The sequence below is a fragment of the Vombatus ursinus genome, unplaced genomic scaffold, assembly GCF_900497805.2.
Source record: "Vombatus ursinus unplaced genomic scaffold, bare-nosed wombat genome assembly UNPS02010219.1, whole genome shotgun sequence".
Classification (NCBI taxonomy): Eukaryota; Metazoa; Chordata; class Mammalia; order Diprotodontia; family Vombatidae; genus Vombatus; species Vombatus ursinus.
This window is the reverse complement of record NW_020949997.1, coordinates 2,145,853-2,167,875: the sequence shown is the minus strand read 5'-3', so window position 1 is coordinate 2,167,875 and position 22,023 is coordinate 2,145,853. Positions and strand designations below refer to the sequence as shown.

Genomic DNA, 22,023 nt, shown 5'->3' with positions numbered 1-22,023 from the left:
CTCTGAGACATTCTCCTGAAAACCAAGAAAACATGGGTAAGAACTACCGAGAGTATAGGACGGCAAAAACAAATTCAGAGATGGAGATGAGCAAGTTGAATATGAGTGATAAGCATCTGGCTGGTATATTCCTGACTTGGATCTGTTAGTGTAATTACTGCTCATGATAACATCAGGGATCCTATCTCTTGGTATTGTTTCTAGGAAAAATATTAAAGGAGTAACAGAACAGGCCCAGTCCAGAAAGAGTTATTCAAATGTTAGTCAAAATGCAGTTTGGGAGTTGCATGTGGGAATAGGGAGAAAAGAATATATTTGCCCAACCCCCCCCCAAAAGATATCAACTCACATTTATATAGTGCTTTATACTTTGTAACTCAAAGTATTTTCTTCATAGTAACCCATTTTATAGATGCAGATGTTGAGGCTCAGAGCAGCTATGTAACTTGCCCAACTAGTTGGAACCAGGACTAGAACTAGATTCTCTCGATTCCAAGATTGATGCTCTGTCTGATGATTAGCACCACGTAGCACATGAGATTTACAAAGTCCCTTACGTGGCCTAAGATGTATGAATGAGCCTCACAACCCCGGGAAGTATGTATCCCAGAATCTCAGAACTAGAAGGAAAACCAGGGAACAGTGTGTCAAACTCATTCTGGATCGGGAATTATCTTTATAACATTTTCAATAAGTGGTCATCCAGCCTCCACTTTAGGCACTGAAGGGAAACCCAAAGCAGCCCATTCTGTTTTTGTAGAGCTGTAATTGTCAAGCCTAAATTTGGCCCTCCACAACTTCCAGGCATGGCGGATAGCCATTGAAAATGTCCAGAGGCGGGAGATGGAGTGTCTTGTGTGAGAAACAGCAAAGAGGCCAGTGTCACTGACTCACAAAGTTCATGGGTAGGGCAGGGTCAGGGGAATCCAGTTTAAGAAGACTGGGAAGGTAGGAAGGGGCCAGGTTGTGGTTCCAGTTCTGTCTTCTGGAGCCAAACAGAAAAAGTCAAATCCCTCTTTTCTACATGGACCACTTTTCAAATGCTTAAAGACGCCTGCCATATTCATTCATAAATCTTATCTAATTGAAATATTCCCACTCTTTAGTGAATCATTTAATGGCATAATCTCCAGGACCTTCACTAGCCTGGTCATCCTCCTTTTATATCCTTCCAGAAATGTAATATGGACAACTAAACTCAATGCTCTAGATGGCAATCTGGCAGAGTATCACAAGACTATAATATCCCAGGTCCTGAATACTTGCCTCCCAACTCCACTAGTCCCTCCAAAGTTACCAGTGATCCAAGCGCCAAATCATCCTTCTTGACTTCTCTGCAGCTTTTGACACTTCTCTTTGACCTCTTCTACTTTATATTTTCTTCTTTTTAGGTTTTTATGATAGTGTTATATTCTAATTGAGTTCTCCCAACTATCTGAACACTCCTCAATCTCGTTTTGCTTGATCTTTGTCCAGATTATATCCACAGAGAGTGTCCCACGGGGTTCTGTCCTGGACCCTCTTCTCTTTTCCCTCTATATTATTTCACTTAGTGATCTCATCAACTCACATGGATTTAATTCTCATTTCTATGCTGATGGTTCTCAAATCTATTCATCCACCCTTACTAACTTACTCTCTGCTGACCTCCAATCTTGCATCTCCAAATGCCTAATGGACATCTCAAACTGAATGCCCTTTAGGCATCTTAAATTCATCACATCCAAAATTGAACTCATTATCTTTCCCCAAATCTTTTCCCCTTTCCTAATTTCACTGTTACTTTTGAGAGTACCACTCTTCCCCCAGTTACCCAGGTGACATAGGTGTCAATCATCCCAACTCTCCTCATTCTTATCCCTCCCATATCCACCATCCCAGCACAGATCCTCCTCATCTCCCACCTAGACTATTGCATTAACCTACTGGTTGGCCTTTCTGCCTTAAGTCTCTCCCTACTACAGTACATCCTTCACTCACCTGTCAAATTGATCTTCGTAGAACAAGGATCTGAACATCTCTCTCTCTTCTCTTCTCTCTTCTCTCTCTCTCTCCCTCTCTCTCTCTCTCTCTCTCACACACACACACACACACACACACCTCAATAAACTCCAGTGACTCCCTGTTAGCTTCAGCATCAATTCTAAAATACTCTCTTTGTCATTCAAAAGCCCTGCACTACTTGGGCCCTTCCTATCTTCCCAGTCTTCTTACACTTTACTTCCCTGACCTTGCCCTAACCGTGAACTTTGTGATTCAGTGACACTTTGCTGTTCCTCACACAAGACACTCCAACTCCTGACTCTGGACATTTTCTTTTTTTTATTATTAATTTATTTATTTTTAGTTTTCAACATTCACTTCCATAAAATTTTGAGTTTTAAATTTTCCTTCCCCTCTCTCCCCACCTCCCTCCCCAAGACAGCATGTAATCTGATATAGACTCGATATATACATTCCTATTAAACATATTTTCACATTAGTCATGTTGTAAAGAAGAAACAAAACAAAATAGAAGAAAAAAAGAGCAAATAGTGTGCTTCGATCTGCATTCAAACTCCACAATTCTTTCTTTGGATGTGCATAGCATTTTCCATCATGAGACCTTTGAAGATATCTTAGATCCTTGCATTGCTGAGAAGGGCTAAGTTTATCAAAGTTAGTCATCACAGAACGTGGCTGTTACTGTGTACAACATTCTCTTGGTTCTGCTCACTTCACTCAGCATCAGTTCACATAAGTCTTTCCAGGTTTTTCTGAAATCTGCCTACTCATCATTTCTTATAGCACAATAAAATTCCATTACATTCATATACCACAACTTGTTCAGCCATTCCCCTACTGATGAGCATCCCCTCTACTTCTAATTCTTTGCCACCACAGAAAGAACTGCTATAAATATTTTATGCATGTGGGTCCTTTTCCCATTTGTATGATCTCTTTGGGATACAGCCCTGGAAGTGCTATTGCTGGGTCAAAGGGTATACACATTTTTAAAAATACTTTTTCAATTTTTTTTATTTTTAACATGTGTTTTTAAAACTTTGGGTTACAAATTTTCTCCCTTCCTCCCTCCCCACCCACCCTCAATGAAAAGACAAGCATCTCAATACAGGTTATAGATGTGTAGTCATGCAAAGTACTTCCATAGTAGTCATGTTGTGAAAAACTAAGTATATTTCCCTTCATCCTATCCTACCCACCATTTATTCTATTCTCTCTTTTGACTCTATCCCTCCTCAGAAATGTTTGCTTCTGATTATCCCCTCCCTCAATCTGCCCTCCCCTCTATCAACACCCTGCTCTCTTGTCCCCTTCCCCCCTAATTTTCCTATAGGATAAAATAGATTTCCATACCCCATTGGGTATATACATTTTTATAGCCCTTTGGGCATAGTTCCAAATTGCTCTCCAAAATGGTTGGATAGTTCATAACTCCACCAACAATGCATTAATGTTCTCTGGACATTTTCAATGGCTATCCACCATACCTAGAATTCTCTCCCCCCTCATCTCTTCCTCCTGGCTTCCTTGATTTCTTTCAAGTTCCAATTAAAAATCCTACCTTCTACAAGAAGACCTTCTTGGACCCTCTTAATGCCAGTGCCCTTTCTCTCTTGATTATTTTTACCCTGTATGCAGCTTGAAAATTTTGTATGTAGTTGTTTGGGGCAGCTAGGTGGTGCACTGGAAAGTGCCAAGCCTGGAGTCAGGAGGACCTGAGCCAAGCACAGATCCCTGGTGCTCTGCACCGGAGAACTCCTGCCATGTCAACAACAAACCATTAATAACAACTCTTCTGAGTTTGGCCATCTGACCAGTTATGAATTCATCTAATTGTATTATCATCTAGTCTGCATCTCTTCCCAAGAATAGTATGAGATACTTTATAAAAAACTTAGCTAAAAGTAAGTAAACTAGAATCATTCCCCTCATCTACTAAGGAGAAGGGAGGGATGGAGAAAGAGAGGAAAGAGAAATAGAGACAGAAACAGAAAAAGATAGAGAGAAAACTGCAGCAAATAAAAATGCCCAGATAATTGAAGTCCCCCATCATACCTTTATGCCAGATCTATGATATTTTCTAAGCTCCTCATCTCTTTCCTCTTTCTATACAGTTATTCTGGAGTACATTCCAATGACAAAATCACTTTTGCTTCTCCCTCTGCCAACATTCACCTAAATACTATCCATCATTTCCCCCCCCCCCCCCCCCCCCCCGGTTCCTGGATTTCCTTAAATGAATGACAGTCTAGTTTTTAGGTCCAGTTATTTAACCATTTCTGAACCCATCTATCTATACTGTCATCTAGCCCACATCTCTCCATCTTGTCCACAAAGATAGCACAAAAAAACTTTTCCTGGGCTTTACCAAAGTCCAGATAAACAGCCAGTTTAGTAATCCTAAGAAAAGAAGTAAAGTCGATTCAGCATGATCTGTTCTTGATAAAGCTATATTTGTGATCACAATTTCCTTTTCTAGATGGTCACTAACCACACATTTTGTAAAGTCCTAGAATTTTGCCAATAACCAAAATGTAATTGTCATAATGCTCATTTTACACTTAGGAAACTGGGTCTCAAAGAACTAATAAAACAGCTAGTCAATGGCAGAGTCCAGACTTGAATTCACATCTTCTGACTTGAAGCCCACTGGAATGGAATGGAAAAGCACTTAGTGTGTACCAACTCTGAGGAAAGCTCTGTGCTAAGCATTGTAGATACAAATAGAAAATTGAGACGGTCCCTTTTTTCAGGGAACTCATATTCTCATTTGAAGAGACAACATATAAAGGAGGGAGGGCTTGTGTATTTAGTTCATGTCAGTAGGAGAAACCAAAGGGTACTTAGGCAAACTAAGTATCAGAGCAGATGACAAAATTCCAAGGACCTTGGGGCATGATAGCAGGACAGATATCCCTACAAGAGGACAGTAGACCCAATAGAATGAGTTTCCCTTTTCTTGCTCCCCAATTTTGCATATCCTTCTTCTGATGAACTTAAAATAATTCCCAGTCTTGGAATTTTCCAATTTGTGTTAGATAAGGAATACGTATGAAGCAGTCCAATTCTTTGGGCATTAGAAAACACAGTCTATGGAGCTCCCTCAGGAAAATGTTGGATCTAGCGCTGTGTACCAGAAGAGAGCTGGCATTATGATGCCCTTAGTCAACACATTTTGATGATGATCATGATCATGATTATACTGTGAAAAAGCTAGTGCCAAGAATGGGCACAGACCTCCTGCAATGCTTGGAAAGAAGTCAGTCACAGTTTGCTACCACTGCCACCCCAGAGATATATGTTTATATTTCATTTTAAGGTCCTCACAGCACTTTCTGTACATTTTCTCATCTAAAGCTCACAATAACTCTACCAGCTAGGTATTATACTTATTATTATACCCATTTTACATATAAGGAAACTGAGGCTCAATGAGGCTAAGAGATTTGCCCATGGACACACAAATAGTAAGTGTCAAAGTTATAACTGGAACCCACATCATCCTGAGCCCATAGTGTGCCAGCCTTTATGTGTTCCCACTGTCAGACCAGCCCTGATGAAGATGTGCTGAGCATAGAGCGTGAAGAGACATTTTCTGGGCACCTCTCCACTTACCTGTGCATGAGAATGGAATGTATACAGCTAGATGACACAATGGATAAAACACCAGGCCTAGAGTCAGGAAGACCTGAGTTTAAATCTGGACTCAGACACTTAGGTAGGACCCTGGGCAAGTCACTTAACATCTGTTTGCCTCACTTTCCTCAGCTGTAAAGTAGAGGCAATAACAGCACATACCTTTCAGGATTGTTGTGAGGATAAAATGAGACAATATTTGTAAAGTACTTAGCACAATGCCCGGCACATTAGGTAGGTGTTATATAAATGCTTATTCCCTTCCTTTTCCCCTTATTGAGTAGAAACAGGAAAGAGTCCAGCTTTTTTAGTCAATCAAACTAAGGTTTAGGGACAGTCTCATCTCAGGTAGGTTAGTCTCCTTTTTTCTACCTTGTTATATGAGATCTTTGCTAAATAATTTTGGGGTATGTGATTTCAAGGGTAACCTCAAATATACCAAGAGCATCTTCCTACATGAGATTCGTCCTGATCCTCCTAGTACCTTCCCCTCCCTCCCCAAAAAATTGTACTTTGCACTTATTTTATATATTTTTGTATGTATGTTATTTCTATCTCTTCCCTCCCAAAAGAATATAAGCTCCCTGAGGGCAGAAAATGGGTTTTTTTTAGTCTTTTTTTAGCCCTAGTGCCTAGTACAATCCTAGGCACTTAGTATAAGATTAATACATGCTTGTTGAATGAAAAAAAGAATGAATCTCCCACACTGGCCTGTGTAACATTAATTTCTTTGAATGAAAGTAAATGTATTAAAAACAGTAGGGTAACCTAGGCATACACAGGCTGTTGGTCCCCTGGGCTTGGAAAGCATTATCTCCATTTCTCTACTTGTTAAAATTCTCCTCTTCATGACCCCTCTGAGGTGCCACCTCAGGTCCATAAGATGGAGAAGACATGTTTAGATAGCAGTTGTTCTGAAAAAGATCTAGAAGTTTTAGTGGACCGCAAGCTTAATTTGATTTAGCGGTAAAAAGTGACAGCCAAAATCAAATGCAATCTTGGGAGACAATTAAGAGGGGTGGAACTTCCAGAAAGGGGGTGGAGGGTAGGAGATGGCCAATAATTGCTTTGGACTTCACCTTCCTCTGACCTCATCTGGAAGATTGTGTTCAATTCTGGGTGCTAAGGTTTAAGAATTCTTAAACTAGGTAACTGACAGCTAGGTGGCATACAATTTTGGAGCTGGAGTCAGGAGTAGCTGGGTTCAAATGCTGGTTCAGATGCTAGCTGTATGATAGTAGGCTAGTAACTTATATTCTCTCAGTCACCTTTCCTCATTTGAAATATGAGGATAACAATAGTACCTATATCACAGAGTGGTTGTGCGAATCAAATGAGTTAATATTTCTAAAGTAATTTGCTATATATTATATATGTATACATATTATATATTTATATATATTAGCTATCATCATTATTAATTATTATATAATTACACTGTATATAGTATATATTATTTTATATATAATTAATTATTATTATAGCTGGATAGTATCCAGAGGAAGGCAACCATGCCCTGAGTCCGTGTCACACAAATATTAATTTAAGGAACTTGGAACATTTAACCTGGAGAAGATTCAAGAGGGGGAAAGGGGTAGACAAGATATCCATCTTCAAGTTCTTCAAGGTCTGTCATGTTAAGGAGGTGTCAGTCTTTGTTCCACTTGGCCTCTGGAAGGCCAGGGAGGTAGAAGTGACGAAGAGACAAATTCAGGCTCCTTATCAGCGTAAGCTTCCTAACAATCCGAGGTATCCAAATAGAGGATTTTATATTCGATCTTGGAGATGATGAGCCACTGGAGTTTACTGACTACAGGACCTAAAAGGTAGACTGTGCAACAATCAAAATCTATCTACTTCAAATTTTTTTTTCGGATAAAGTGGGCCCTGATAAAGGCCTCCTGAACAGAAAGTTATGCAGCTCCGAACTGTGCTTTGACACTCTTCTGGTTAGAGTTGAGATGACTGCAGCCAAACTGGCTTTTCAGGGGGCATTAGTGGAATCTGGTAGAGAGGGAGGCCTCTTTCCAATGGTTTTCTAGCCAGACCCTACAAAAGTTACGTGGGGTACAATCAATCTTACAAAACCCTAAACCCTACGCATACACATTTGGGGGGATGGAGGGGGTGGTGACAGGAGGAGGTAAGTTTGGAGATTCTTAAAATCAAATGTCTTTTCGCCCTGGATTTTGAAGTTCTATAATGCTGACTTTCCAGTCCTCTCCTCCACCTCCTCCTCCTCTCCCACCCCACCCACTCCCCATGCCTCCAGTGTTCTGTGCAGGTGCTGGCCTTCGGGGAGTTGTGGGGGGAGAAGGTTGTCTTCAGGAAGTTCCCAGCAGCCAATGCAAATCAAGGCAACTCCCTGATGTTGAGGTTGAACCTGCAGGCACAGATCTGTCTGAGGGAAGCAGCCCGGGCTTCTCCCAGAGATTTAATCCACTGGTTTCTGAGTCACCTGCCTAGACTTCTCAACATATGGTTCAAGAAATGCTCTCCAAGGGCCAAGAAGTGGTGCTGTGAAGCCTTAGATTGTCCCTTTCTGTAAACTGAAATCAGCCTCCCTCCAAAGAAGCCGGGCCCAGTTAGGGAAAACCGAGGACTCAGTGAGGCAGTGGACATAACTCCAACCCCAGCAATGATTCAATATGTGACCCCAGACAACTGTCTGGGCTATAACTTAATCATGTGTCAAGAGAGAAGCAGAACTGAGAGAACATTAGGAATAATAAAAGGACTACAGGTCAAATTCATGTGATCAAGAATACACTCCCGTGAAGGCCGTCCAAACCTTCAACCTATCAGACATCAATCGATAAACATTTATTAAGCACCTACTATGTGCCCGGCACCGTGCTAAGAGTTAGGGTTACAAAAGAGGCAAAAGACAGTCTCTGCTCCCAGGGAGCTTGCAATCTAGTGGGGAAGACAGCATGCAAACAGATATATATAAAGCAAGCTACAAACAGGATAAATAGGAAATAATGAAAAGAGGGAAGACATTAGAATTCAGAGAGATTGCAGGGAAGGCTTCCTATAGAAGGTGGGATTTTAGTTGGGACCTCAAGGAAGCCAGGGAAGTCAGTAGGATTCAGAATTTCAGTGGGCTGAAAGCAGACACCCATTCTACACAATTGTACCAGGTCCACCCACAAGTATATTTCTGAATACAGAGCCTTTGGGAAGATGGCAGGAACAGTCCAGGACCACACAAGCTGCAGTGTGTATTGATAGTGAGGGTGCTTTCTTCAGCAAGTGACAAAGGAAAGGTGTGCATTCAAATGTTGCAAAGAGTTGCTCTACATTGGTGTAGAACCTAGTTTGGGTTATCAGGCTGAATCACCTTCCTCTCTTCTCTATTAATCCATGTGCTTCCAGGTTGGTACTGGAAAGAAATAAGCATTTATTAAGCACCTACCATGTGCCAGGCACTGTGCTAAGTGCTTTACAAATATTAGATCTCATTTGATCCTCATAATAACCAGAAGTGGGGAGAGGGAAGTACAGCTATTAGCCCCATTTTACAATTGAGGAAACTGCGGCAGACAGCAGTTAAGATGACTTGTGCAGAATCATACAGCGAATAAGAACCTGGGATTGGATTTGAACTCTGGTCTTCCCGACTCTAGGACCAGCACTCTTTCCACTGCACCATCTAGCTGCCTCTACAATGGGAAGAGTACTGGATTTGGAAGCAGGGGACCTAGATTCAAATCTCAGTTCAGCCACTACCTAAGTCACGTTGGGCAAATCGCTAGAAATGACCTCCAATCCCCCTATCTCTCAGAACTCTCTGAGACTATTACCCTTGCTCTGTCCTACTTTTTTCCTTTCCCATTCTCAACTCTACATTCTACAGACTTTTCCCAACTCTTCAATCCCCTATTCCCCTACTCAGTCACTGCTAACAGTTTTCCAAAACCTATCCACTATCTATCTCCTCTAAGGCAGCTCGGTGGTGCAATGGGTAAGTCTGAAGACTAGAAGACCTGCATTCAAATCCAACCTCAGACACTTACTAGCTGTGTGACTCAACTGTAAAATGAGCTGGAGAAGGAAATGGCAAATGGCTCCAGTATCTTGGCCAAGAAAACCCCAAATGAGGTCATGAAGAGTTGGACGTGACTGAACAACAACAATTCCTTTCCTCTGCTGCTACTGCTCTTGGGAGCTTGGGAAAGAATACAAGAATGTTTGCTGGGTTCGATTTTTACATTATCTAAACTCAATCAGGCTATCACTGCAGTAATAATACATTTATATCTATTCACTCTTTCCTAACTGATTCTCTACCATACTCCCCACAGTGTCTATTCCAAACCTTCTCACCCCAAATGGTCCACACTACCTCCTATCCCAACCCCTTGGCTGAGGATATCACTTCCTACTTTATTGAGAAAATGGAAGCCATTCACCCTGGCCTTCTACCCCCTTTTCCTATTCTTTGTATCTAAAAATCTCTTGATGTTTTCCTCCATTCTCTCCTCTTTCACTGTCTCTGAAGAAGAGATAGCTCTTCTCACCAACTCCAGCATGTGTACCCTTACCTATACTCTCTTGATTTCTCCAGCAGATCATCCTCACAATCATCCCCTCCTACTAAGCCCATCTCTATCACTGAAGTACTGATCATTGAATGGTTAGTCTAATCATTAGAAATACCTTCTTTTTAAAATTTTTTTCTTCCTTGATGTTGATCATCCTTGGGAGTATGGCATTTGCACTAATACTAGTTTTGTTTTTAATACTAATTTTCTCAGTAACACTATGAGACAGGTAAGATATGTACTGTTATCCCCATTTTATAGGTGAGAAAACTGAGGATTAGGTCATACACTTTATGGAGTCTGTATTCAAGTCCCAGTCCTCTGGTTCTTTCTATTTTATCCGCTTTATCATACTACTTGATATACTTTGGTAGCTGTGGCTAATGCCCACTTTTGGTATGGGAAAGGGGGAAAACCGTCAATCCTTAAAATGAATAAGTTGAGAGTTACCTCATTGGTGCCAGGAAGGAGAGGGGTGGAATCTCCCAGGAGGCCAAACTCCGTCCAAACTATAGCTTAAACTTAATGTTGGCAAAGTGAAGACCTGTTCCTGCCAAATCCTAAGGACAGAAGTATTTTCAATGTTGCACCCCCATGGATGAATATTTTTTTCTAAGACAGTAACTTCCCCACCCTTTTTTTACTCCGGAGAAGATTAAAGGTAAATATTGCCTCATGGAACCAAGAAAACTGGAAAGAGTATCCCACAGGCAAAAATGAGGGGGAGGATTCTTTAAAACATTCCCATCACCAGGAGCCAACTGATGCAGTAGCCCCTTCCTAGAGAGACATTGTCCATATTACCCCATATGCTGTTAGGGTTCAGAGAGATCAAGTGACTCAACTGTAGAGTCTGGGGCAAAGGTGAGAGAATTTGAGGGTAAAAAATATTGGAGAGAAAAATCCCAAACAGAACTTCTCCCCAAAGGGAGAAGGGTGGAGCATGTTTTGTCAAATTATCTGAGTTTCGAAGAAGGCCATCCATAACATCAAAGTAAAATAATTAATCATAGAATAGGATATATAATACCAGACCTGGAAGGGACCTTCACAATCATCATCTTCCATTAGGTAGTAAGATCCTTGCAGTTAGGGGCCGTCTTTTGTTTCTTTTTGTATCTCTAGTGCTTAGAACACTGCTTGGCATGTAGTAAGTGCTTAATAAATGTTTAATGAATGAACGGATGAATGTAGTACAGAGGTCAGCAAACTATGGCACATATGTCAAATTCAGTCCACTGCCTGTTTTCATGTGGTCCAACACAGACCAGAATTGGTCCTTGGATCATAGTTTGCAGACTCTGACTTAGACCATCCCCCTCCTTCCCCTCCATTTTACAAATGAGAAAACTGAGGCCCAGAGAGTTTATCTGACTTGTTCAAAGTCACATAACAAAGTTCACAGTAAAGTTGCTTCTAGAACCCAAATTTCCTAACTTCTACTCCTCTGCTCCTCCCCATGATATTTTTAAAGTAATTTTTTATCATGAACTTCACAGTCATTGACAAACATGAACGTTTTCATACACAAGGGGCAGAAATAGGAGACTGCCTCATGCCATTTTCCAGCTTCATTCTGTTTCTCTGACACATGCTGATTACCAAGACAGACATATAATTAATTCAGTTCATCAGTCTTTGTGGGGAGCCAATTGTATGACCAGATGTGTATCAAGCAGAGGAGGGCAAACATTTTACACACATACACCCACCCACCCACATACACACACATACAAATCTTTATGTTCACAGCCCCCATGTCCACTCCAGTCTGGATACTTACACAAAGAAAGAGAAAAGAGAGAGGAGAGAGCAAACTTACTCATAATGAACAAAGGACTAGGCATCTCAAGGTCTTCTCTCCATTGGCCAAACCCCTACATTGTCTATACGTAGCCTGTGGTCTTCAACACAGAATATTTTCCCTGGCCTTGTGGACGACAGATGGTTGGTCTTTGAACTTCTCTTTAGAAAGCTCATCCTTTCTTTTGTCTGTGTTCCCAGATTGCTCCATTACTCAAGCCTTAAAGGTACTTGGGAAGAAGCTCAAGGAATATGAAACAAAGTTTAATCCTTCCAATCTGATGGCTGTCTGTGACTATTTTCACAACACTTTCATCCGGCATTTAAAACTCTACCAGTATGTCCTCTGTAAAGACCAGGATGTGTACCAGACCAAGGAATCCGTAGACCTCTGCCCTCCGCCACCACCCCTTCCCTTGTCCGAGGGTGTCGACAAAGAGGTCCAGCAGTACCAACAGAAGGTGGCTGAACTCACGGCTGCTGAGGTGCAGAAACGAACCAATATGTTGCTTCTGAGGGAGACACTGCACTTGGAAAGGGGGCATTCAATGCAGAAGATCTTTGAGGAACTCGACCTGAAAGACATGGAAGTCCTAGACCGGGAGGTAGGACACAATATTGCCAAGTGATATGACTGAGAGGTAGCTAGGAACTGGCCTTGGAGTTAGGAAGACCTGTGTCCAAATCCTGCCCCTGCTATAGACTCCATTCCCTTCTCTTTTCTCTAATTCTTCTTTCCTCCCCCTTCCTTCCTCTTTCCTTCCTATCTCCTCTTCTCTCGCCCTATTAATGAATCTTTTGGTTCCTCTTCTCCCCTTCCTCATATCCCATTTCTTCTTAGTGGGTCTCCCCTACTCTCTAATTGCTTTGTTTTTATTGTTGTTACTGACACTGGGGGAGCATTGAGGGGATTATAGGATCAGAGTATCATAGATACCAAACTAGAAGGGAGCTCATCTAACTCAACCCCTCATTTGACAAATTTGAAGGAATTGCTCTGATATGAGATGAGAAAGGTTGAAAAACATGAGACTAAAAAAGCTCTTCCTAGCCTTTGGATTATAGGTTTTTCCCATATGGATTAAGGCAAAATCACACTCAAAGTAAAAGTTTTGTCCAATGACCAACTAATAGATTATCCTACTAGAGAAACCACCCATAAAATCACAAGGGAAGGAAAGGAGAAAGCTGGGGCTAGAACTTGAGTTCATTGACTCCTAGTCTAGTCATCCCGACCTTTGTCCAATGGCAAATAAATTACCCTGTGAGAAGAACCACATCTAAAGTCACTGAGGAAGGAAAGGACAAAGATGAGACTCCTAGTGCATTGTCTCTTAACCCAACCATACTTCCCTGGCTCCCTATAGAACCCTCCAAACCATCTGTGTCCTGTTTCTCTCTAGGCATTAGAAAATATCATCCGCAGAGCTATCCACACACAGATTGAGTCCCTGAAGGAGCTCTTGGAGAATGAGATAAAGACCACTTATACAATATTAGACCTAAAACTTCAAAAGAAGACTTTGAAAGCCCCTCTTCCCTACCCTCCAGAACCAAGCCAGGCAAGTCAAGTGGAACCCAAAAAGGAAAAAAATAAGAAAACCAAAGAAAAGAAGAAAAATAGGAGACTGGCACCCCATTTGAGAAATGCAGATTGAGAATAGGCCATTCACTGTTGGGCCATAGAAAGCACCATCCACTGTGTTTCCAAGTACTTTGACTCAGACACTTCTTGGGAATTAAATGCATTTTTTAAAAGCAACACTTAAAGCCATGCCTGTATGTTAGACATAGTTGTGATAGAAGGGTCCCTGAAAATCAAAACCAAGCCAACTTCTTTCTTAGTGGTGGGATAATAAGCTCTTTGTCATTTTCATCTAGCATTGGTATCATCCATACAACATCTGCTCCACAAATTCTATCAGTAAAGATTTCCTAACTGGCACCATAGTTCTAGGAGGCTGGAATGACGCCCAAAAGCTCTCTCACCCAGTGATCTTTGAAAAGAGAAACTGTATTTGTTTGCTGGGAATTTAGGTATAGGCTTGCCTAAAGAGAACTGGATTAGATGGCTTCTGAAGAACTCTTGTAACTTTGGAAATCTGTATAATGTGGAAACATATGTGTACCTCATGTTTCAATTGGGCCCCTGATGCCCGACACTACAAACCCAGGTAAAACCTTGGTGGGGTCCTCACAAAATCATTGATACATGTTCCTAAGCAGCGTTTTCCCTAAGAATGCAAAAAAACCCCACTATTCTGCCTTCTCTTGTCAATACTACAGATTTCTCTCTCTCTCTCTCTCTCTCTCTCTCTCTCTCTCTCTCTCTCTCTCTTCTTCTTCTTCTTCTTCCCTCCCTCCCTCTTTCTCTCCCTCCTCTCTCTCCTCCTTTGTTTCTCCAAACTAGTCCAGAAAACACTTATTAAGGATTTATTAAATGTTCACAGCCCTATGCTAAGTACTAGGATTACAAAAAAAATTAAAATAGTTGCTGCCCTCAAGAAGCTTCCACTCTACTGCTGGGGGGAGATACAAGGTGCAAGCAGAGAAGTATAGACATAATTATTTGAATAGAAAGAATTTTCCATAGTAGATGGCATTGGAGCTGAGCCTTGAAGGAATTTAGAGAGTCTGAGGAGCAGGGGTGAGGAAGAAGTGCATTCCAGGCAGAGACTCAGAAAATGGAACCCACAGTCCAGTGAATCCCCAGAGCAGTTTGGACAATTATAAGATTTTTTGCAATGGTACTCTTCTCTTCATTCCACCTCTCATTGAGGCTCCATCTCTTTCCATCTCCTCAAGCTGATGCTGGCCCCTCTGTACACATTGTTCTCTATGGAAGTTGCATGAATAGATGGGCCTTTCTCCAGGTCTACTCACAGTCTGATTTCTCCTTCTGTGTCTGTGACTGTGCTTGTATCTGGATGTGAATATACATGTCTATCTGTTTTCTTTTAAAGACTAAGTCCAAGGACCAGCTCAGATGTGTGAACTATTATTATTCCCAAGGAACTAAATCAGTGATCTTCTCAGATGCAACCAAGAAGCTGTGGGCTTGAGTTCCCAGGGACTTGAATCAGAAGTGCAAAGGCTTATCAGTGAGACAATAAGGGCTGTGACAAGAATTCACGTTTTGTACAGTACCTGGTAAAGGTGGGGTGGGGGGAGGGGAGGGAGAGGGCCTACTCTACTTCTTTTGGCTTATGTCCAAGAATGACCACTATATATGTATTCACATGTGTGTGGATATGCAAACCTTAAAAGTCTATCTAAATTTTAGCTGTTATAATTATTATATAATAGGATCATAGGTTTAGAGTTAGAAGAGACTTTAGAGGTTATCTATAGTTCTCTGCTTTTATAGTTGAAGAATTGGAGGCCTAGAAGGCTGAAGTGACTTTCTCTGAGGACACACGGGTAGTAAGTAGCAAAGCCAAGATTTTAACCCAGGTTGTCATATTGCAAATCCTGTGATTTTTTTCCACTCTACTACAGCTGTGATGATGATAATGATGATGATAATGATGATGGGCTCCATCAAAGCCCGACTTATTCACTATCCATGTCATGAGTTAGAACAATATCAGAGTAAGGGAATGCTAACCAGGGTGGTATACTGCAGTGACTCTGTCTCTCCTGAGACAGTTGTGAAGATCCCATGGACATTCTGAAAATTTGCTATTTGGGTTCTGATAATACCATTGGTTGAGTTAGCACCTTGACCAATGGGATGAAATTATTGCTATGAATCTTAGAAACAGACAGGGAGACAAAGAGTTGTAGGGCTGTCCCTAATCAGAACCATCATTGATTATCACATAAGCAAGTGGTGCTCCTTGGTGTCCCAAAACCCCAAGAAGGTAAGACACATTTCAGGAAAAATGAGAAATATCAATGCCTGACCTTCTGGAAACGCTTTGATGTAAATGGTACTATCCACTAGAACCAATAATGCAAATGAAATCGATTGAAAATTATGCACACTTTGATTAAGCAGTATTATCACATAATAAAGGTGGAAATATATTTTGCCAACTATAGGCAAGGATTCTAGACTGCTTTTTATTAATGACATCCTCAGTTCAAAGACACACAACAGTATATTGAAGATATAATGTAGGGCAATCCTAAGAAATAACTTCATTCCTAAATTCAAATCAGATGAAAGAAAAGGAGAAATTGAGGAATTATTTAGATCAGAAAAGGGATGAGCTGAAGAAACTGAAGTCATTGAAAATTGATACTTTACGCAAATTTCAGAAGTGCTATCTATTAAGGAAATGGATAGCAAAAATAACACCAATGTCTCAAATGATTATGAAAATGACATGGACATAAGTACTTAGAATGGAATTTTGAAAATTCTTCTTTTAGTTTGACAGCACAGATCCCAATAAAATTGAACTACGCCTAAACAGAGTAATTTTTGGGGGGGGAGGGGCTAGGCAATGGGGTTAAGTGACATGCCCAAGGTCACACAGCTAGTAAGTGTGAAGTGTCTGAGGCTGGCTTTGAACTCAGATCCTCCTAACTTCAGGACCAGTGCTCTATTCACTGAGCCATCTAGCTGCCCCAACAGAGTAATTTTTTAAAAGTTATTATTAACTGCTCTAACCAGCATGAATCAACATACACCCCCACAATATCGACAGAGAGTGTAAAAATACATCAAGTCCTGCCCACAACAATATGCTGTGTTTTCATCACCTTCATAGGGACTGGAGCAGTAATTTCATCAATAAAGAGAATTCCCCAGATATGGAAACTCTCTCTACTCATTTGGGTTGGCTCCTTCTCTACACCTTATAGTTCTAGAGAGGTGGCTAGAAAAGTTTGAAATTAAATGCCTTGCCAAGGATTACCCAATCAGCATGTCAGTGGAGGGACCTGAACCAAGGTATTCCTGGCTCCACAGCCAACTCTCTATCTGCTATGTAATGGCTATTTCTCAAAGTAATGACTGATGGTGAAAAATGAGCAATCAACAGGGCCCAGAACTGAGCAAGAGGAGAAGGTCAATGGTGGACTGGATTGTTTGGGGAAAACTGTGTGACCCTGGATTAATCACTTAACCTCTCTCTCTGGTCCTATTTCCTCATGTAAAATGGCCTTTTGCCCTCCTAATTCTATTTAGCTCTAAATCTACAAACTTATGAACTGAAGTTATTTTAGTGAGGCAAACTTTCCCCTGAAACCACATTCCATCTTTTTTATACTATATTCTTCCAGTGATGCCATATGGTTTTGAATCACAGGCAATGTGCAAAGAACCCACGATACCCCTATGGGTAATGGTGAGGTACATAGTGTCTGAGAACAGGTTGCAACATATTACAAATGTGTTGAGAAAATCACAAATGAGAAAATGTACAGGAGAAGCAGTGTGAAGAATGTCATCAGAGAAACGTGGACAGTACATGTGCTCCACTGCTATTTCTGCAATATCCAAAGAACTCAAGGAAGGCCCCTACCCAGCACGTCAAGTAGACCCCCTATGGCAAGTTAATGGGAAGACATGGCCAAGAATCATATAGGATAAGCACATACAGATGGATTTCATTCTGTACCATTAGAGAGAATGCCCACATCAATAAAATCACAATTCCATTGAGTACTGAATTACATACTATTACATGACATGAAGTACTCGCCAAAAGGAATAGATACGGACCTGGGGCATCCAGAGACTTGGTTTGTATTCCTCATTCAGCCTTTCTTCATGACCATGAATAAGTCACTTCTTAGGCTTTGTTTCTACCTCTCTAAAATGAAGGCATTAGATTAAATGATCCAGAGGGCCCTTGCAATTCTGACAGTATGTAGTTCTAATACATGACATAAAAATTATTGGGGGGCTCTCAGCTCTTCTCCCAAGCTCAGTGTCAAGATCTGCTGCTTCAGTTGCATCCCTAAAACAAGATGGTGAAGGTCAGAGTCAACAGATTTGGCCATATTGGGCTCCTGGCAACCAGGACTGCATTCAACTCAGGCAGTGTAGACATTGTGGTCATCAATGACCCTTTCATTGACCTCAACTCCATGGTTTATAGATTTTAATATGATTCTACTCATGGCAAGTTCAAGGGCACTGTCAAGGCTGTGAATGGAAAGCTGGTGATCAACGGAAAAGCCATTACCATCTTCTAAGAATGAGATCCCACCAATATTAAATGGGGAGATGCTGGAGCCGAGTATATTGTAGAATACACTGGTTTCTTTACCACAATGGAAAAGTCTGGGGCTCACTTGAAGGGTGGAGCCAAAACAGTCTGCTCCTTCTACTGATGCCCCATGTTTGTGATGGGAGTGAACCATGAGAAATAAGATAATTCCCTTAAGATTGTCGGTAATGCCTCCTATACTACCAACTGCTTGGCCCCCTTGGCAAAGGCCATTCATGACAACTTTGGCATCGTGGAAGGACTCATGACTACAGTCCATGCCATTGCTGCTGCCCAGAAGACAGTAGATGACCCCTCTGGCAAGCTGTGGTGTGACGGGTGTAGTGCTGCCCAAAACATCATCCCTGCTTCCACTGATCCTGCTAAGGCTGTAGGCAAGGTCATACCTGAGCTGAATGGGAAGCTCATAGGCATGGCCTTCCATGTTCCTACTCCCAATGTATCTGTTGTGGATCTGACCTGCCACCTGGAGAAATCTGCCAAATATGATGATATAAAGAAAGTGGTGAAGCAAGCATCAGAGGGACCCTTGAAAGGCATCTTGGGCTACACAGAGGACCAGGTTGTATCCTGTGACTTGAACAGTGACACCCACTCTTCTACCCTTGATGCTGGTGCTGATATCACCCTCAACAATCATTTTGTCAAGCTCATTTCCTGGTATGACAATGAGTACAGTTATAGCAATCGTGTAATAGACTTCATGGTCTACATGATGTCCAAGAAGTAAAGTAGAAAGCCATGGATCTTCATTCCCAGTCAAGAAAAGGAGTTCTACTACTGGGGAGCCCACATCCCTAACCTATGTTCCTATACTGGGGATCCCATGCCCCATTCACATCCTTGTCCCAAAGCACCCCTGTAGCAGGAGGGAGAAGCCTAGAGTCCTATATTGTGTAACATCAATAAAATCACCATATTCAATGCAAAAAAAATGAGCGGGAAAAGCCATATGCAAAGTGATAAAGGGTCCAGCTTCTCCAGCTCTCTTGGTATGGGAGCTCACTGACAGCTATGAAGCTTCATATCCAGAGATAGCTTCACTGCTAACAACTTAACCAGACAAGGTAAGTTAGCAGGAGAGGAGTCATTCTCTGGCATAAACATTTCTTGCCTTCCTCTTCTCCCCACCTATGTCCAATGATCCTTCCCTCAAATAGTCTCTGCTGAGTAAAAGAAAATAACTGCAACCTCTCAACCATCAAAGGTTGTCCTCTGACCTTGGGATGAACAATAGCAGTTATAGCTGATATTTGCATAACATAGCCTCTCCCCAGGTCCAAGCTCTTGCATGTATGTGAGTTCATTTGATCCTTACAACGGTTCCACATAACAAAAGCTCACCACCCTTGGTGACCAGCTTCAAGTTCTAGCTATGATACTTACTAGCTGTGGAAAGGTCACTTCTCTTAGCCTCGGTTTTCTCATTTATAAAATGGGGATATTAACAACTGTAGTAACCAGCCTTCCAGGCTCAAATGTACATTAGTACATGAAGCCCTTTGTAAACTTTAAAGAGGTATATAAATCTCATTTATTGCCTGGCATGGTAGATATGGGAATGATCTTAGAGTCAAGACCACAGAGGTTCGAGCCTTACCTCTGATGAATACTGTGTAACCAGAGACAAATTACACAACATTTTTGCATTATAGGCAACTTTCTAAAAGTCTAAGTTACAAACAAGTTCCAATGTAGATCAGTGGAAAATTTCCACCCCAGGAATTATAGGTAGATAGAGAGACAGACAGATAAGATGAGTAGATGGAGACAGATTCTATATACATATATGTATATAGGTATATAGGTATGTGTATATATGTGTGTGTATGTATATATACAAGTACATATATGAGGCAGCCAGGTGGCACTTAACCCTGTTTGCCTCAGTTTCCTCATCTGTAAAATGAGTTGGAAAAGGAAATGGCAAATCACTCCAATATCTTTGTGACCTCATTTGGGGTTTTCTTAGCAAAGAGTTGGACACAACTGAAACGGCTCAGCAATAACAAATACATACACACACACACACACACACACATATATGCCTATGTACACGTATATATACATATAGTTACATATAGAAATGTATCATTGTTGTTGTTGTCATCATTATTATCCAAGTTGCCTTGGGCTGTATAGTTAGTAAGGCCAGGTCTTCTGGCTCTTAGATCAGCACTGTTTCCACTGTATCACATAGTTTACTCCTCTCCTACTATTATCAGGGGATTGCAGCCCTGCAGATTAGCCCCTGGTGCTGGCCCCAAAGAAATCGGGCCAGGAAGTTTGTTACCAAACTCTGTGCTCCTCCTTCCTGGCCCCATAATCTGCTCTCCAGGCACTGGCTCCTACCCTTTGCCCTCTGTTTTCATGATGAAGTACAGGGCTGTGGACCATAGCCAGTGATGGGCTTATCTTCCATTTCCTAATTCCCACAGGTGCTTTCTAGAGCTCATCTGCAGTGGCTTTGCTAAGCACTGGTGTTTGCAGGGCACACGGAGAGCACTAGACTGCAAAGATGGATTCAGCTCCAGGAGAAGGAGGTCTTTGTGCTGAAAGGTTCCTTCTCAAAGAGAGTGTGATCAAAATGCTTTTCTACCAGTGTTGGAACCCTTCTGAAGTGGCCAATCACCCATCTGGCCGTCTGCCATTGGTATAGAAGCAAAGGGAAAAGAGGATGGTTATTCTGGCTATACCAGAGGGAGTGTAGTTGGGTAGAAGGCATGTAGTTCTTAGAGTCAAAAGACCCAAGTTTAAGCCTGCCTACACCTATAAATTTCCAAATCTGTAAAATGGAAGTAATAATACCAAGCCGATTCTCCTCACAGGATTGTAAAGATCAATGAAATCACAGAGATTATATATACATATATATATATATAAATCTTCATATAAATATAAACAGTTGTTATATTGGAGCAGCTCAGTAGTGCCATAGTGCACAGAGCGCTAGGCCTAAAGTCAGGAAGACTCTTGAAGTCTTGAACTCTTTGAAGAGTTCAAATCTGGCCTCAGACATTCACTGCAGGACCCTAGGCAAGTCACTTAATCCTGTTTGCCTAAATTTCCTCATTTGTAAAGTAAGCTGGAGAAGGAAACAGTAAACCATTCCAGCATCTTTGCCAAGAAAATCCCAAATGGGGTCATGGAGAGTCGGATATGACTGGAAAAACAACTGAACAACAAGTTATCATATCAAGATTGGGATCTTTTTTTTTCCTTACATTATTTTCCTTTTCTTCCCCAAGCATCAAGCTGTGTGATCCTGGGAACAGAAGATGTTTTTGGAGGGTGGTATTTGTCAATATGGGAGAACTGATAAATATCTGGTAGGCTGGGACAGATATCAGAAAAGGGGACAAGTTATTGCCCCCATGAATCAAGTGCTGAAGGGTTGAGACTGTAGCAAAGGAGAGAAAAGCCAAGTTGGAGGGCCTAGAGAAGTAAGGAACCCAGTCTTCAGCTTTTCCACAACAATTAGTGCTATTACCTTCTCACCACAGGAACGTTACTTCTACGAAGCTCAGTTTCCTCATCTGTGGAATTGGAATAATAAAATTTGCATTACTTATCTCAAAGCGTTTTTTGAAAACAAACTACTTTGTGAATTGTAAAGAACCATAAAAAGTGAGTTATTATTATTCCTATTTGAATTGTGTCTCGCAATCTTCAAAGTTATTTCATTTATATTATCTTTATTTTATCATTTGCTCAGTTTCTGCACCTGTAAAATATAGATAATACCTGTTATTCCTCCTTCAATAAGTTGATGTGAGGCTCAGATGAGATAAAGTGTCTTGTGGATCTGATATACAAGATGGGGAACTAACAAATATGGAAGACCAAAA

General features: G+C 41.3%; 1 protein-coding gene and 1 pseudogene across 1 annotated transcript in view; both read left to right on the top strand.

Moving 5' to 3' along the window:
- CUNH8orf74 (chromosome unknown C8orf74 homolog) overlaps window positions 1-13,751 on the top strand; it is a 39,019-nt gene extending 25,268 nt beyond the window's left edge. Inside the window, exons 3-4 of the mRNA XM_027853782.1 lie at window positions 12,192-12,595; window positions 13,394-13,751. Coding sequence (XP_027709583.1) covers window positions 12,192-12,595; window positions 13,394-13,648 — 659 coding nt within the window. The 3' untranslated portion in view covers window positions 13,649-13,751. The remainder of the gene's footprint in view (window positions 1-12,191; window positions 12,596-13,393) is intronic.
- Window positions 13,752-17,912: 4,161 nt separating this feature from the next.
- LOC114037124 lies at window positions 17,913-18,905 on the top strand (annotated as a pseudogene).
- Window positions 18,906-22,023: the final 3,118 nt, after the last annotated feature.